The sequence below is a fragment of the Mytilus edulis genome, chromosome 10 (genome assembly GCF_963676685.1).
Source record: "Mytilus edulis chromosome 10, xbMytEdul2.2, whole genome shotgun sequence".
NCBI lineage: Eukaryota > Metazoa > Mollusca > Bivalvia > Mytilida > Mytilidae > Mytilus > Mytilus edulis.
Genome location: NC_092353.1, coordinates 23,373,609 through 23,392,541, shown reverse-complemented (window position 1 = coordinate 23,392,541; position 18,933 = coordinate 23,373,609). Strand labels below are relative to the sequence as shown.

The 18,933-nt window shown below is 33.0% G+C and overlaps 1 protein-coding gene across 1 annotated transcript; it reads left to right on the top strand.

The window, feature by feature from the left end:
* The first annotated feature begins 460 nt into the window (after positions 1-460).
* Positions 461-18,667, top strand: LOC139490652 (organic cation transporter protein-like). Its single transcript, XM_071277555.1, has 10 exons — positions 461-885; positions 2,755-3,001; positions 3,515-3,618; positions 4,406-4,560; positions 5,017-5,185; positions 6,524-6,736; positions 7,205-7,431; positions 8,468-8,649; positions 15,728-15,879; positions 18,448-18,667. The coding sequence occupies exons 1-10, from the start codon at positions 743-745 to the stop codon at positions 18,527-18,529; spliced, it is 1,674 nt and encodes a 557-aa protein (XP_071133656.1). The 5' UTR covers positions 461-742; the 3' UTR covers positions 18,530-18,667.
* Positions 18,668-18,933: the final 266 nt, after the last annotated feature.

The window sequence follows — 18,933 nt, the reverse complement described above, 5'->3', positions numbered from 1 at the left end:
AGATATTTTCAATGTTATGTGATTTACTATCTTTGCTTTGATATGATTTTAACCATGATAGTGCAATTAAACATCTGAAAAAATCTCTGGAAAAAACTTCTACATACTTTCCTATAGACGATCTTTAACTTTCATATCAGAGAAACCGATAAAAAGTGTTGATTGTGACTTTACAAACCTTTTTTTTGATAGTGCAATTTAGTTATTGAGGTCGATATAACATGTATAACAAGTAGACTTTTGTGTTGATAAAAGACGAGTGTATATTACTGCACTAATAACCTAATCATATGCAGTTTGTTGTGACACGATCATTAAAGATCACATTCTAATGCTAACGCGTCGCCAGCAAACTGAATTTGCGACCATCAAATCCCCAATTGATGCGGTCGGAGCTTAAAATACAACACAGTTATCTCCTAAATCTAATAGCATGTTATTGACTCCAAAAGAATGCAGTTCACCCACTGTAGTTCTGCCTTTTTGCGACGGGGCAATTTTTAAATGTCAAAACAACCGAAAGAAATAATTGGAATTTAGGGCAAGATATTTACATATACCAACAACATTTTGTCAGTGAACAGATACATGTATATTTACAAAAGTCAATAATATATAGATAAGTGAATTAAAACTAAGATAAAAAAAAGTCTTAAATGAACCTCATACCTAGGTTGCATGGATTGTGCCTCCATTCATTCTCCTGTATAGTTACGTTGATTTTGTCACTCATTTCATCAAAATGCATTTCGACGAAATACTAGAGAAAATAGGCGAATTTGGATTGTACCAAAAATTTCTCTATACTTTATTATGTATTCCTGGAATCAGTGCGGGTGTCTTCATGGTGATTTCTGTTTTTCTTCTTGGCATACCAGATCACAGGTTCGTATTGTTTTTTTAAATATATAATATATAAATAGTAACATATGGAAAATAGTTTTACCCATAATGTTCTTCTATAATTTGACAATTATACACAATGCCTGTTCGTAATTTGGGTTTTTAATGCGTAAAAATTACTTCTCGGTTTTTTTGTTGATACATTTCCAATGCTATACTAATTTATGTCTATAGGTCACCAAATTGATACCTGGGTTTACTTATTCGACAATTATGTTAAGAAATTTGAATATTTTATATGATTAAAAAAATGTTGAATTAACCTGCTGCAGACAAGGATCATTTGCACTTAATGTACTAAAATTCGGTCAATTTGAGCTTTAGATAATTCTCTCATTTCCCTAGGTTAATCATTTTTTTCTTTCTTTTTTTTTTTTAATTTACAAAAAACATGAAATACGCAAAATGAATTTAAAGTGGATAACTACGGAAAAAAAGAGAAAAAAAAGGATATATATGCCTTTTTTTTTTCATTTCTATTCCGTATACAATTATAAAAAGTTTAGCACGATATATAAAAAAAAACGGTACAAATATGTGCTGATAAAAAGATTTTAACAGAAAGAATGGTTAAAATGAACGCACAACTTTGCTTTATATTACACAGCTATACATAAAATATAAATCTAAGAATATCACACTGAATGTAATAAACCAATGACCTGTAATCTTAAATTTTAAAATTTGTTTGTTTAAAAACTTCTTTATCTATTATGATGTTGTATTAAGATATGCGATAAAAGCATGTTTATATTTGTTTTAATTTAATCAAATACATGGGTAGACTTGAATGATGTTAATCGTAGAGGCAGATATATAGATTGATTGATATTGTTTACTTAATGTCAAGTGGGAGATGTATGGATAAAAGTAGAAAATATGCTGAAATTACTAAAGGAATAACAAAAACTCGTAAATGGAAGAAAAAAAACAACAATATCATGGCAAAAAATATTCGACAGCAGTCCAAAAAAAGATTGTGGCGCCCGCAAATATGTTTAACCCCAACATAGAATGTATGTCCATGTGCCAAGTTAGAAGCCTCTAATTCAGTGGTTGTCGTTTTTTGCTGTGTATTATATTTGTGTTTTGTTATTTGTTCCAAATTGAATTGTGCTCATTGTTGAAAGTCGCACAAAAATCTTTCGTTTCTTACCTTAGTTTTCTCTTTTACTTCATTTGTTCTGCAGTGGAAATTAATATCATTTAATATCAAAAAGAAGATGTGGTATGATTGCCAATGAGACAACTCTTCATTAGAGACCAAATGACACAGGAATTAACAACTATAAATGTCAATGTACGCGGTCTTCAACAATGAGCAAAGCCCATATCACATATTAATCTATTAAAGGTCCCGAAATGAGATTTTTTAGTGTAAAACAATTTAAACGAGAAAACTAAAGTCCTAATTTATGTACAAAAAAATGAATGAAAAACAAATATGTAACACAACAACAAACGACAACCACTGAATTACAGACTTCCGACTTGCATTTATATCAAATCTTCTAATCTAAGTATTTATCTGGAATCAGATCCTGATCTAAATCAGCATATATTGCTCTTTTGATTTTAAAATTTTTTCAGAAGGGGTTAGCAAAAAATATAAATTTTAAACAAATAAGCAAGTAAGTCATAGAACAATCTACATTTCTACAAGTCCTACAAGTATACATTTAGCTTGCAACATAACTTTATAAGGTACAATATAATTAAATTTTATTCAGAAACTGTGCTTAATACAAAACAAAACCCATTTAAACCAACCACTATGGAGTTTTACAACATTTACATATTGTAATATATAATATTATGAAACTACTATTTTAACTTTTATCCTCTGATAAGGTGTGTGATCCCCGGATATGAGAATGATACTTATGCTATACAGAATGATTTCCACCAGGTTCTAGTCCACCATTATATACCAAAGCCAACAGAAGAAAAAAAGAAATATGACGAGTGTTCCTACTTAGCTTTTAACAGTAGTACAGTCTTATTTGATAATGAAAGTCGTCCACTCAACTTCACTAAAGTCAAATGTACCAAATGGGTATATGATGATGCAATTTTCGCGTCTACATTTTCCTCAGAGGTAAAATATCTAAATAAACATCTTATGCTTAATTTAGACTAAATACTTAGAAAAAAAAGTATCACTACGCTCTATTAGGACTTTCAATTATTACAGTACAACAAAAGAATAAGAAACAACATTTAAAAGTTGTGGAGAGTTGTCTTGTTTGCAATTATACCACATCTTCTTTTTTTATAAAAACCAATGGGACCTCAACAAAACCGTAAAACTGATCAGGGACAACTTTGCCTGAATTCCAAAAATAGCTCATGAAATTTAAATAATGCCAGTGATAAAATACTAAATACTGAATCGACTATCTCAGTGTATAAAAACGTGTGACACTTACAAAATGTAGGTTCCCTGCACACTGAAAGTGTTTATGGAATGACTGTCATTAGACTTCACAGTGTACAGCTTGGTAATGTGTAAATATTTGAACGTTTGTTATACTAGATGCGTTAGTTCATTTAACTCAGAATTGTTGTTTAAATTTAAAAAATAAAAAAAAATATTGTTATTATATTTTAGATGAACTTAGTTTGTGATGACTTTCCTAAAACGACCCAAGCAAAAACCTTGTTTTTTGGTGGAGTTCTTGTGGGGGCATTTATTACAGGCATGCTATCAGACAAGTGAGTTAATTGTATGTGTCAAGCTGTCATTCCAGCAATTAGGTTGATTCAAATACTTTCAGGAGAGTTGAAGGTATGCATATTTGGGACTTATAAAAAATAATATTTGCATACCGTGATACAATACTACACTAACCACTGACGTGGCGTTATACTAGTATATGTTGTACAGGACCTTCTATTGAATAAGTGCATATTAATGAATGGATTCTACATTTGTACTTGTGAGGTAATAGAACTGCTCCTCTGTCGGACAGTTGAATTTAATGTTTCAACTTCTAAATGCACGTTTGTCATTCGCAGAACTATAAATTACTACATGAATATTCATCCTACTTGATATATGCTATTTGAAGGAGAATTTTAAAGAAAAGATGTTCAAGTTACATTTTTTAAATAATTTAAAACAATTTACTCGTTTTATTTAGCACAGGCTGTAAGTGTGAGATGTGAGATGCATCTAAATGGTACACATTAACGAGACAGCAAGTAAACAATACTTATTACGAAAAAATAAACAAAACTACACGAAAACATTTGAAGCAGGAAGGGTCTCTTTGTCATGGAAGCTAAATTTAAATCGTCTTCTTCGGAATTAAAAAATCTGTTGAATTTTAGTGCAAGGCAAAGTTATGAAACTTTTATAGCATTATATCAAAACTTGTCAAAACATTGATTTTCAGATATTTTAGCTTAGGATATCAACATTTCTCAAGTGTTGTAGTGTCTGTTTAAGTAGCATTGCTTTTCACTATGGCCGTTAGAAACCATTATATTCTTATTTCAGGATTGGAAGAAAGAAGACATTGTTTCTCTCCTTCTTCTTGGCTTTAGCAACAACAGTTGGCTTGGCGTTCTCACCATCATACCCAGTATTCGTTACATTACGTTTCTTTGTAGGATTTTCTATGGCTGGTATTTTCATGACAGCTTTTGTAATTGGTATGTGATTTTATTTACTTAAGCAAACGTCTATAAATACTAACTTTGTAAATAGCAGTCAAATATCCTTTCCAGATTACTATTAATACTAATGCCACAATTATGAATACAATTTGTGAACAACATTAAAATTACCGTCCATATACGTACTTTTAAATATGTTCCTTCTTATAAATATTCATTGTACAGACACAATTGTTAAAGACTGTGCATCATATCATCTTGCACAAGGAACAAGCTTATGGCATATCTTTACATTGCTTATTTAATCTATTAGTATATAGATATAAGAAAATGCAGTGATGCAGTATGAGTGCAATAAAATAACTCTCCATCTTGTAAAAGTAAATCAGTATAGGTCAAAGTACGGTCTTTAACACGGAGCCTTGGCTCACACCGAACAGCAAACTATATATATTTGAAATAATGTTTTTTTTCTAATTGTCTATTTTGCAGGATTGGAACTTGTTGGTCCTACTAAAAGAAATTTGGCGGGAATAGTTATAGAATATTTCTTTGCACTAGGATTAGTTCTTTTAGCCGGTGTGGCATATCTGTTGAGGGATTGGTTTTATATAGAACTAGCATTTGGTGCACCGATGGTCCTGTTTTTGCTTATGTGGTGGTAAGAGGATTTAATCATCGAACTGTTAAAATATATTTCATGTTTGATAAAGATCCGTTATTTTACAGATTATGAATGTCAAAGAGATTTTCAATATGATATTTCAAAATAAAGAATTCATCTATCCTCAATTGCCATGCACTGAAAGCATGACATAGATTACTACGGAAGCCGATAAGGGCCATTCCAAAAAAAAAAAAATATGTCGTAATTGCGACAAAACATGTCGTTATAACGACATCGCTATGTCGTAATTTTGACATAACATGTCGTTATAGGGTGCAATCAACAGTTTTTTTCTATGACGTCACATTTTGAGGGACCATGCATAAGTGACCCTTAGTGGTGGACTGATTAATAAAGATACTTGTATAAAACTAGATATCACTGGAATCAGAATGTTCTCTAGTTTATAATGAAATAAAAATAATGTGTACTTTTAATATATTAAAAATATTCCATCCAATGAACATGGGGAAAAAAAGGTATAATTTGAACATAAAAAACTTGAAACCAGGTCATGTGCACACCCATGTAGCTATGATTCATGCACATTTTACATAATCAAAACTGTATGAAATTTGTAGGTTTTTACCTGGCCTTTCAAAAAAATCTTGTTTCAGGCCGGTACGGTTTCCTGCTCCGAAAAGAGCTACAGTGGCTGCAAATAAGTTTTCAATTTTCACTGCCAAAAAAACAGGATGTTTACAGTGTTGTCTCCCCTCAAAACATGTAAAGTTAATATAATTTTTAAAATTATTTCAATCATTCAACCTGTTTTAATTGAAAGCTAATTAACTAATTTTTACAACCAAATACAAAAAACATGATACTTTTTCACCAATAGAGTAAATAAACAAGGGTTTCCCTTCATGGTTATTTTTAGTCGGGGAATAACCCCTAGTTTTTTATACGAAACTGTTTATAGCACCCATAACGACATCGCTATGTCGTAATTTCGACATAACATGTCGTAATAACGATGACATACATTTTTTTTTGAATGGCCCTTATCGGCTTCCGTAGATTACAGTTATTTCATTTATGGTGATATTTTTCATCAAAATTTATTACCCCAAAAGGAATTATAGTCAAAACCGAAAAGTAATCAATAATACGAAATGAGAACACAATCGAACTGTGAGTGAACACATTGACTTGATAATCTTGTAGGAAGATGTGTAATGAATTGCAAAATCAATAGCTTGTTAGAAAATACAGCAATTTGTGAAAGTTAATTTTACTTGACTTATTTTTATTCAAAAATGAAATTGGTTAAATAATTACATAAATGTAGCTTGCATATATATTTTTTATGCAACTTTTTTTTATGCTTAGGGTCATACCAGAGTCACCGAGATGGTTGATCAATCAAGGTCGAAAAGAGGAAGCAGAAGTTATACTTCGAAAGGCAGCGAAGGTCAACAAAGTGACCTTACCTGATAAACTGTTCATGGAGGAAGACGAAGAAGAACCCCCGACTGGACACCTGCTGCACTTGTTTACCAGTCGAGTACTTCTTGTTCGAACGCTTGTTATATTCTTTAACTGGTAATGTTACATAACATGATCTCTAAATATAGAGTCATACTATAGGTTTGATCGTGTACTAAAAAGAGCATTATATATAACAACAAGAATCTGTGGGGTGATTGTTAATGACACAACTCTCAAAAAGAGACCAAATAACACACTCAGACATTTTCAACTGTAGGTCACCGTATGGCCTTCAACAATGAGTAAAACCCATAGCGCAAACATAGATATAAAAGGCCCCGAAATGACTGCAATCCTGTGGTTGTTGTTAGTTACTGTCTTCCATATAATTGATTCATGTTATTCTCTTAAATCAGTCCGTTTATTTTGCTTATTATTTTTTTTAATATTTTGTTATAACAGGTCCTTTCAAGACTTACTATACGACATGTTGCCATCGTTGAAGGTTGGTGACTTCAGCTGTAAACAAATCTTGTACTTTTTATATATTAAAATGAGGGTTTTATACTTTTATACTTTTAGGATGGTTGTTAGTATGACGTATTACGGCTTGTCTCTTAACACGGGAAATTTAGGAGGAGATTTCTATATGAATTTCTTCATATCTGGTTTAGTTGAGTTTCCAGCATACACATTATCAATATTATTTTTAGACCGAATAGGACGAAAAATTTGTCATCTATTAGCTATGGTGATTGGAGGTGGATGTTGCTTAGCAACAATTTTCACCATTGTATATGGCGGAGAAGGCAAGTAATAGATTATAATTGTTTTTCGTTGTTGTTGCGTTGACAAGTCTAATAGATCTACTGGTTTGCTTAATCATGCATCTACAGTTCTATCCCCAAAAAGGCAAATGAGCCCATAGTTTTGACTGGCTTGATAAATTCAACTCAAAATGCAGGAATATATAAGATTTGTTGACTTGATTATGTAACAAAACCATTTCATATCCATAAATATTTCAATAGTGACCTTGTAGGTTTGATTAAAATAATTCGTAGGATTTTTTTTTTATTACCAGTATAGATCAACAACATTCTCAATAAACCTTTGAAGTTCATTTTAAGTGTGTAAAAGTGTTATTCGATAATATATATTTCAGGTCGTTCGAGAAAAATCGGTTGATAAATCATTAAATGGCATACATGTACTTCAAGTACTACATGCACGTTTATTTCTCGTTCAACATATTAACATACTAAGTTTACGAAGGATAACATAAGATAAATCGACATGTATTCAATCTATCTATGGTGTTAGCCTGATTTAGTTTATCTAACTTAAACCCTACGTACATCTAAATAGTTAAATGAAAGCTTTCAATAATTGGAAATGGGAAGGAGGTCTTTAGGAATTTTACTCAAGTCTGGATAAAGCATGAGAACACATTATTTCCCAAATTACATGTAATAACCTTAAACTATAAACCTAATAAAAAACTTAAAGCCGATTGCAATGAGTATGAGCTAGTTGGTAAAGGTGATATATTTGGTTGGCTTGCTTGCTAGCAGAACCGCGAAGTCACTATTATATTAGGTAAACTACCCTCCTTTTAAAAGTAGAATAGTCCGAAAGATAACCAATCTGTCTGTAGGACTAGACTAGTTTGAAAGGAGAGTATGGTAGTATACCTTACCTAATAATGACTTCACGGTTTAGCTAGAAAGCAAGCTAACCAAAGATATTAGCTTTACATACACACTCAATGCAATTGGCTGTAACTAATAATTCAATAATGAATTTTGAACCTACATGTAATCATGAATAAAACAAATATTACAGAGTTACAATGGTTGACGACAACGTTGGCCATGATAGGAAAGCTTGGTTCTGCAGCAGCATTTGCAATAATATATGTGTTCTCTGCGGAGCTGTATCCAACAGTTGTACGCAATACAGGGATGGGTGCAAGCTCTTGTTGTGCACGTGTTGGTGGCATGATAGCACCATACGTTGCAGACTCGGTAAATATTGATATATAAATGTACCTTGCATATTAAGCTTCCTTTTACAATTATTTTCATAGTTTTATTTATTCTTTTTTTCCAAATTTGAATTTGAAATAATTATTATCATTGCACATTCATGTTTAACACATCACTTAAAGGTTATATAGTAAAATTGACAGAACGAAAATAAATCAAAAACAGTCCGGAATCATAAATAATCCACTCAAATCTTTGTAAAGACATGCAATGTGGCTATATTTTTGGTCCTGATCATGAAGAACGTCACAGTTTGACCTTATTATTAAGACCAGCAATAACTCGTTGTTCCTGTGGTAAGGTTTGCGTACACAGGGAGATAACTCGAATTCAAATAATTGAAAAAAGGAGGGACCCGCCATTTTGAATTGCTTTGATAAACCAATGTTCGATAACTACAATATTATCGAAAATAAAACAACACCTACCTCAAAATCGCCGTTTTGATGTAATCTTATCAAAATTTGAATCGTACAAGTAACGTTATGAACTTCAGTTTGTTAGTTTTCATTTATATGACGTCACGTTTAGCCATAACGTCTTTGTGCAAAAAACATTCATGAAGTTTCGCGGAGTTTATTTTAATTTCATAAATGTACATTTTTATGCCCCCGCCGTAGCAAAGGGGGCATTGAGTTATATCCTTGTCTGTCTGTACGTCGATCCGAATGTACGTATCATAGTGTAGATCCGTTTTTACAAAATTGTTTTCCACCCTCTAACTTTAGTTTTCCTCAACCAACTGATATAAAACTTATGCACAATGCGTTTTGCCACAAAAACACAGAATGGATTTGAATTTTGATGTCGTCACTTTTACAGTTCTAGATTTATGAGGGGTCGGACAGGGGATACCTTTCTCCATTCTCCCGTCCCCTTTCTCTTGTCTTCCGCCATAAAACCTAAAAAAAACTAATGTATGGGAAGCTCATTTCAATAGAAATCGGTCTAATATCTTGTGTTTTTATGGCTTGTCCCCTTCTTGTCCTTTCACAAGATAGAAGTGTTGTTTATTCTGCTTCAAGAACCCCGGTAACTTTTTCACTGACTGTTAAGCTGTCTCTTTTATTGAATTTGTAAGTCTGATGCACGCCGTTTCCGATTTTTTATACAGTATAAATACAAATTATAGAAACGCAGGATTGAATGAAAAACGGCACATTTTTGTGACACTTTTAGTCAATTTAGTTTATATAATGCGCCATGTGTTTTACTTATAGAGGATGCATATATATATATTCTCAGATATTTTTATTGCATAATTTTTACAAATAACAGAATGTTGAACTTGAACTTTTCAAATGTATAGTTTGTAAGGTTTGTCCACAAATACGCACACAACCCACACGTTTACATCATTCGAAATATATTTTATTTTATCAATCACTTTTAGAACTGACGGAGTGTTCTAATAGTATTTTTTTATGGATGCATTAAGACACAACTATTGTATTGTAACGAAAACCGAGCGGTCAAGCTTTGTTGTTTATTTAGACAGTACATTTATTTCTATGGTATCACTGTCAATTAATTCACATTGACCAATAATTGCTTCCCTATATAACCGAACTGGTTTTTCACTAAGATTAATAATGCGGACAGGTAGGTATTGCCGACTAGGATTTACCACTGCCTTGGCAATAAGACAGCCATTGTTGGTGAGAAAAGAGCCTGCTGGTTCAATTAACCCAGTCACTTTATGTGGTATACCCTGTAATATTGTTCCCTGGACAATCATTTCACTAGTGGGAGGAATTTCTACATCTTCAACAGACGAAATTTTAAAAATAGAATTTAAACAATGTTCCCTTTGACAAGTTATAAATTGTCCGTCAATTTCTATGGTTCTCTTTCCCATATCTAATATACAATTATTTTTATTTAAAAAATCAAATCCAATTATCATTGGTATATCTATGTCTGCTACAATGAGACGGTGATAAACTATTTTTTATTCAGCTGTACTGGAAATACAGCAGTCCCCATTGGCATAACTACACTTCCATTAGCCATGCGTAAACCACTACATTGGTTGGATAGCTTTGGCTTTGCACTCTGGGACATGGTATTATACATGGATGAGTTAAGAACACTCACAGTGGACCCGGTATCAATTAAACAATTTAATTTCATGTCAAAAACATTGACGATTACATATAAACTATCAGAATTGGTTGATTTTATCTGACTTAATTTTTCAAAATTTTTGGACTCTCCTAAATCATAATTAGTCTCAGCTAAAACTTGGTCCTCAGTTTCAGCTACTGATAGTTTCCCCGACCAGTCATTTGGTCTGCCACTTTCCTTGGAAATGAATTATTAGGTCTGTTACCCTCAAATCTTTGGGATCGGTTATTCAATAGGGGACATTCCCTTTTAAAATGACCGGAAACCCCACAATGGTAACAAGAAAGAGTTTTCTGATTTCTTTCACTAACTCCCATTTTTGCAAGACGACCGGAAATGTCGTCAACTTGTTCAGACAAGTAAATTTCTCTTTTTAGATCAAAATTATCATATTCATCTACAGCACGGACTGGTTTAGTGCTGTGTTTGCGTCTGCCATTTTGGAAGGCTTCATATTCAAGAGCTACGTGAACGGCGTTATCAATGTTTTTTGCTTTGGCCTGGAAAATAGCCCATTCCATGTCAGCATCATTTAGGGAATCAATAAAACAATCACGTGCTAAATATTCTCTAACTTCCATTGGAGCTGATGGATAAGCTAATCTTACAAGACGTTTTATGTCTTGACCCAATACAGGTATTTGTTCCGTGCGCCCGCGTATTCTACTTTTCATTTGCGCCCTGTACATTTCTGCTGGGTTTTCTGGTTGAAAACGTGACGCTAAAGCGGCAGTCAGTCGTACAAAATTGGTCCGCATCTCTGGTCTTAAATCTGTTAGAATACTTTGGGCAGTACCTCTCAAACTAGTTGCTAATTCCAAAGCTTTCTCTAGGTCAGACCATTTATTAATTGCTGCAATTAATTCAAACTGGACTGAATAGTCTTCCCAATTACCCTCCCCATCAAAAAGTGCTGGTTTCTTTTTGTAACAGTTTGTATTTTGTAAGTTTATTTCATAATCACGATCAAAATTTGATTTATTGTTAAAGCCAGAATAATTTAAATTACAGTTCATTTCATCAGTACGGTGTTCATGGTCGGTCCCGTTAACTCCAACTCTGAATCGTCCGCGGGACGTCAAAGGTAATGCTTGGTACGTTGCCCCCATATTATGGAGTACGTCCCGGTCCAAAGTCCTAGGTAAATCTCCCGAATCCCTTCTGGATTCACAAGACGTCATGACTCGTCTTGTATTCCCGGAGTCTCCCTCAGCAGAACCCTTTGCCTCAACAGTTCCCTCTGCTTCAGCATAACCCTCTGCTATAGCAGTACCCCCTGCTATAGTAGAACCCTCTGCTTTCTGACTCCAAAACCCATACCTAGACCTGGCAGCATGGTTATAAAGAGTGCTTGACTCTTCACCAAGATTCTGTTTTACCGGCCACGTCGCATTTGGTTCCAAATGCACAACCGTTGCCCTATTTGTAACTTCCTTATTTTTCGCTTGGTCAATGGCCACTTTCGTTGATGGTGATAGACCTCCTGACAATGGCCTTTTGTCAGTATGATGTATACCATCCTTTTCATATCTATCTGTATTCTCTTGTGAGGGCCATTGATCTTGGTTCACTCTTATGCTTATCTCTCCGGTCGGCGTCAGATCATGGAAAATTTCACAGGACCGAGATCGGGGGAGCACTGGTCTACCCTGGGCAGTTAACCTAGGTGTTTCAAATTTATTTTCCGCGCTATCCATTTTACTTATATTTATTTATGCCTTATCTTAAATTATTATTAAACTTATTGTAAGAATATAAAAATGTAGGTACGTGCCTCCGCTGCCACCACTGTAACGAAAACCGAGCGGTCAAGCTTTGTTGTTTACGTATAACCGTGTACCCTTAGTGTGTTGCTATAAGAATGTGTTGTTTATCTTAGTGTGTTGCTATAAGAATGTGTTGTATAACACTGTATAAATATAAATGAACTCAAGTTATAACTGGCGACCCTTTTATGGTAGTGTGGTTCCTGGTATCGTGGTACTTGTGGTATTCTGGTAGATCTACAGCTGGTTCTGTATAGGTTTTGTGGTACGTTGTGGTATTCTGATAGATCTTAGTTTGGTTCTGTTTAGGTTTTTGTAAGAATAATAGACTAGTTAAATTAAAAATCAACTTGTATTTACTTTAAAAAGGCATTAAATGTCACAATACAGATAAATATTAATTAACTTCACAATATTACAACTTTAACAGATAAATATTAAATAACTACCTAACGGGAAACGCGTAAAAATGGATAGCGGAATGAAAATGTCCCCAAAAAGATTACTTCAACTACACTTAGTAATCGGTAAATGGTAATATTAAATTCAATTGTCAACGGATAAAGTTTAACTTGGTACAATAATTTCGTAGGTAATTCGTAAGGGAATCAGCAAACCAACAAGAGTACGGACCTACTCTGCTCTGTCATGGCTATCTCAGTAATGGTCGTCTGCTTGGTAACGGGATCGAATTATTCTAGTAACTGGAATTCTAACTAATCGCTTGGAATCAACCATTTGATTTTTATGGGGGGGCTAGGATGAAAAATTTTGTCCTGCCTTTTTTTTTAGCTGTAATCTCTGTCCTGCCTTTTTATTTTTCACTCTATTCGGTCCTGCCTTTTTTTTTTTTTATCCTGACTTTTTTTACCTAAATTGTCGTCCTGACTTTTTTTTTTTGCAAGTGTCTCATCCTGCCTTTTTTTTTTAACTCAAAACTCCTGTCCTGCCTATTTTTTTCAAATTTCATCCTATTTATTGAAATGTGGAAGATTTACATATTACAGGTCTACATATTAACTGCATTTCTTATTTTAAATATCAACAATACATATACGGCTGGTCATTTGTATTCCGAGGCCATTGTCTGTTTCGTCTTTCATCATGTATTGGAGCATGTAGTTTGTGTGTTTGGTCAAAGACCCCAAATCTGAACATCATGTGTAACAATTGGACAAATCATATCAGTAATCTATCTTTCTCCTGCAAGGCTTTCCCCTGCTTAGTCATAAATATTTGTTGATGTCTAGATTTAAATGAATGGAATAAACACGGCTGCTGTAAATGACTTTAATATAGTCAAAACTGATGTCTTTTCATCCAATTGCTGCATACAAACAATTTTCCAAACATGGGACAATGAAGCAATTTTTCATTACATTTAATGGCAATTTGAATGCTTTTCTAAGATTTAAAATATTACAGTTTGAAGCACTGAAAGAATATAAGTGTTTCCTTCAAAATCAGAGTCTTGTACATGTATTAATACACAAGTATGACCAAAGTTAAACACCTCCCCTTCTGACTGATAGTTGTGGGCATAAAAGTTAAGGGACGACATCAAAAGTTTAATGTAGGATAAAAAAAAACTTAATTCACATAGTTTGTTCACTGACCCTCCCCCTATATATGTAAAATCGATGTCAAATTAACAAAACTTGCAGCAACTTTTATCCCCCCACCCCCAAACTATTTGAACTAAGTTTTTCATCCTACATTGATCTTTTGATGTCATCCCTAAGTTAATCACTGTTTTCTCTCATTGATTATGGTCAATCCCAAAGTGTTACAAGAAAAAATGATTCTTTGCAAAAAGATGCTATTAAAGATGACTTTCTTCTTTGCAGATCAACAAAAAAATATTTTTGTGTTTTACAGAAATGACAAGATGAACACATATAACGGCCATTTCCGTAAAAACGAGTTCGGGGACATACCAATTTTATTAGCTCATTATAATGCGAATAGTTAATTCCTTAAGTTCACAGTTTTTTACAAAAACGGTGGACCCGGAAAAGGGATATTTTTGGCTTTTTGTTGCTATGGCAACGGGTTTTTTTTTAACCCAAAAATAAAAAAATCTTGTTTTTAGGATTTTTTTATGATATTTTTATTTAAAATTTATCATTAATGAATGGACCACAATTATTTATACATGTTTTATTTAGTTTTATTTTTTTATAGTCACTCGCATACATTATTATTTCAGAAAAATTCAAATACAATTTTCTCTAAAAATCGTCAAAAATCGGAATTTTGAGCTTTTCACCTGAAAAAAACGTGACGGGCGATGTTCGATTTTTCTTCATTAAATGATTGGGTACTCCTCCCTGAACAAAATGATGTATCATATTGGTATAATATCACTAAGAAAAAAATCCAGGTTTCATGAAAACCTTACCTTAAGGGTTTGTCATATCACGCAATGATTTATTGTAATACATATCCCTTTTTTTCTTTTACTACTTATTTTAAGTAGCCTCCTTAATTCTACTTAAAAATGAGAAAAACATTCCTAGATCCTGGCAGTACAAAAATAAATGAGCTCTTCCATATAGAAAAAAAACTATATATATTTCATTTTAACTATTATAGTAAAAACATTTTTTTTATTTACCTTCTGCTGATGTCAGAATGTTGGTGTTTTGTCATCTAGAGCCAGGCATACATAGAATACGTCCGGTTTTATTGGAAGTTAGAACTTTTTTACTGATGACATTTTGGTTAATTGAATGATGATTATATTCCTTAATCGTCTGAGATTTTTGATCATTTGATTTTCTTTTTATTGTCGTTTTTGACACTGTTTAAGCTGAATCAGATACTTCAATACATCCTCTAGAATCGGATGACTGAAAATTTGCTGCATGATTTTGGTGGCAGTATTTGTTAAAGCCACATTAATTTCTAGGTTTATGTAAGTTGAAATATATGTATACATAGTTAACGTCAACTTTTGCTTAACTAGTCTATAAAGTTAACATTTTTGTTTAGGGGTCAGCGGGATTTTCTCACTGTGTCGAAGACCCATTGGTGTCCTCGGTCTGTTTCCCGCTCATATTGTGGGGTTGTTGTCACTTTGACACATTCCCTATTTCCATTCTCAATTTTAATACTATTTACATAAAATTTACTCGAGTATAATAAGATAATTTTATTTAAAGGCAAAAATTATTGGTGGTGATTTTGGCCATGCCGTGCCACTAGCAGTATTTGGTGCAGCCTCAGTGTTAGCTGGACTGTTATCGCTGTTGCTACCAGAGACTCTTGGTGAACATTTACCGGAATCTATTGAGGATGGAGTTATATTTGGAACGTAAGTTTTTAAGCTTTATGATGTACTTAGGTAATAATTGAATAAATCAATATTTTATAATTGATACTATAAGCAGGACGAGCATTCATTTAGTTAAGGATCAAAATAAGCAAAAGATATTGAAAGGTCATGAAGCTCCTTTTTGTGACATTCAAAATGACGAGTAGTTATTCAAAATTTATTTGTTTGTATCAATAGTCAGGATTCCTTTAATTACTGCAACGGTATGCTCTATTTGGTATGGTCTGTGTTATCTTTTAAATTCTCATACCACACCTTCTTTATCTATATTGTGTATTTGTTTGATTTTGATTGAGTTTTTTTGTAATGTAAGACGCAAATATGTTATCTTCACTAGTCTTTCGATAGTGGAGTTGAACAACTTTTAATAACATACTCTCAGTGCTGTTACCTAGTGACACAATGCATCGTCGCAAATGTTATCTTTGTCAGATTATGTTATTGATGTTATTGATCATTGATGTTTATTATGTGTGGCACGTTATAATACATGTATAAGTAAACTGAAAAATAAATCCTGTAATTCATCACAACTTTTTGACGTGAAATGTACAAAAATGTATCTACATGTATAACTTTTTACTGTTATCTTTTTTTTTAATTGAAAGTATCCAGGATTTATATAGTACAACTCAAAAACTATTACACAAAAGTTATATCTCATTATTACTTGAAAAACATAATGACAGAACTCTAAAAATAAAAAAAAATAATTTGACACGAATGCTACAAAAGGGGAGAAATTAAAGTGAATTTAGAGGGACACGCTTACATATAAGATGGTCTGATGGTAGTTTTTATCTACCAATGTTTTTTATTTTTTAACTAACGAGACCACAGAGACTAACAAAATTGGTGTACGTAAAGTGAGAAAATATAAAAATACATATTATGTTAAGATAAGCATTTATTTGGTAGTATATCCTTTCAATTAAATTGGCAACGTACTAGATGATTTCGACAGTATATGCTTTCATTACTCGGATAATTAATAGTTATCCCACAAGGACGCGGTGTGTCAGTGTAAGATCACCCCGATGGCCGGAGGCCAGAGGGTGATCTAACACTGACACACCAAGTCCGAATGGGATAACTATTTTACATCCCAGCTGTTTTAGATTAGACGAAAAACCATTTACAATTCATAAAATCTAGTTTAGAACGCCACACAATCATTATAATAAACTTTATATAGTACCAAATGATGTATACCCTTTATGACCCCCGAACACGATGAGTAGATATCAAACAATGTCAACTCGCCCCACTTGCCAATCGACCCACTTTTGAAAAAGTGAACAACCAGTCTTACAGAACTTATTAACGAAAAGGGTTTAAACCCCACTGAATAAAGGTCTGCCAACTCGCTCCACTTATAAAAAGATCTTGCTTCCTTTAATTATGTTAAATTACTGTTAGTTCGTAGCAAGTCGTCCTGGTGTAGTGGTATGTGTCGTGGCTTGATATGCTAAAGGTCTTGAGTTCGAATCCCAGCATAAACACTGGATTTTTCTACGCGAATTTTGATAGATAGTCTTTTCCGTTCAATTAATTATAAGTTTTATAGTGGATTTGACATTCCCGCCAAAATATTACAGAACAAAGGAAAGCATGCATAACAAAGAAACTCAAACTGGGGTGATCTGGTAGGTGTGATCCGGCTCAGATCACCCCTGTTAGAACAAAGGAGCTGGGATGTAATTACAGCGCCCCTTTGCGATCACTGTCCTCCAGAGAAGCGATTGAAGTGAGGGAAATATAACGACTGGATTATTCGGGTTAAAGTTTTCCTCGCTGAGCCTTATTATCTCAGGACACATATGTTTTTAAATTAGCTTCTTATAAATAAAGGAAATGTGGGATCTTAACCAATGAGACAGTATTCCATTAAGAAAACTAATAACAAAAGTGTTTTTCAATTTGTAAAACTAAACAGTCTTGTAATTCAGGTATAATTGCTTTTAAAAATACTAAATAGTGCTTGATGCGCCTGCCAATTATACATGTTATAAACGCTTCTGTGTTGTCCAGGTTTTTTTGTGTAATGTAAAAAAAATATGGTCTAAAGTTAAAAGAGTAGATAAGAGACTGTTCTATTGATTAACATGAACGCATTTATGCCTGTTTTTCAATTTGTAAAACTAAACAGTCTTGTAATTCAGGTATAATTGCTTTTAAAAATACTAAATAGTGCTTGATGCGTCTGCCAATTATAAACGCTTCTGTGTTGTCCAGGTTTTTTTGTGTAATGTAAAAAAAATATGGTCTAAAGTTAAAAGAGTAGATAAGAGACTGTTCTATTGATTAACATGAACGCATTTATGCCTGTACTAAGTCAGGCTATATGTATGTATCTGTACTTTGTGCTGTTTGTTGTCGTTTGTTTTTTATGTACGTTTAGTTTTTCAAAAGAGACGGAATTGGTGGAAGGTGTTGTCTTTTGTACTGTGACAGTCCAATATTTTTAATTCGTGTTTCCCTTTTTATTTAATATCATTTAAAACCAAATGTCGCACTAAAGTTAACTTTGATTTTTTCTAATTACAGAGATCAGTACCGAGAGAAGAAAGCCAGAAAATATAAACCCAGTTCTAATGACCTGTTGAAAATCGAAATGACAAAGTTTTGAAAAAATCAAACTAATATAAGACAGAATACAATACTAGTACTTCCAATAATCTTTACGTGTGGTTTCGACAACTTTTAACATAATCGACATGGAATATAAATTTGAAGACTATGTACATGTACAGTTAAATTCAAAGCGGATGGTGTGTTTCTTGTTGATATATGTACAGGAAGGGATTGCAAAGAACAAGATTTGGATTTATCTTACTTTGAAGAACATGTAATTGGAATTGTTCTTTGAACTGCTAAAAAATGGAAATAGCAGTACATTCGCTGGGTTTGGGTTTTTTTCTTCTTTTAAGTGACATTTGCAATACTGATAATTAAATTTTAAGTTTTAAGAGATCTTGCGTAGTCCAAAGGTTACATTCAAGGCTGATGACAATTGATATACTGTGAGGTTTT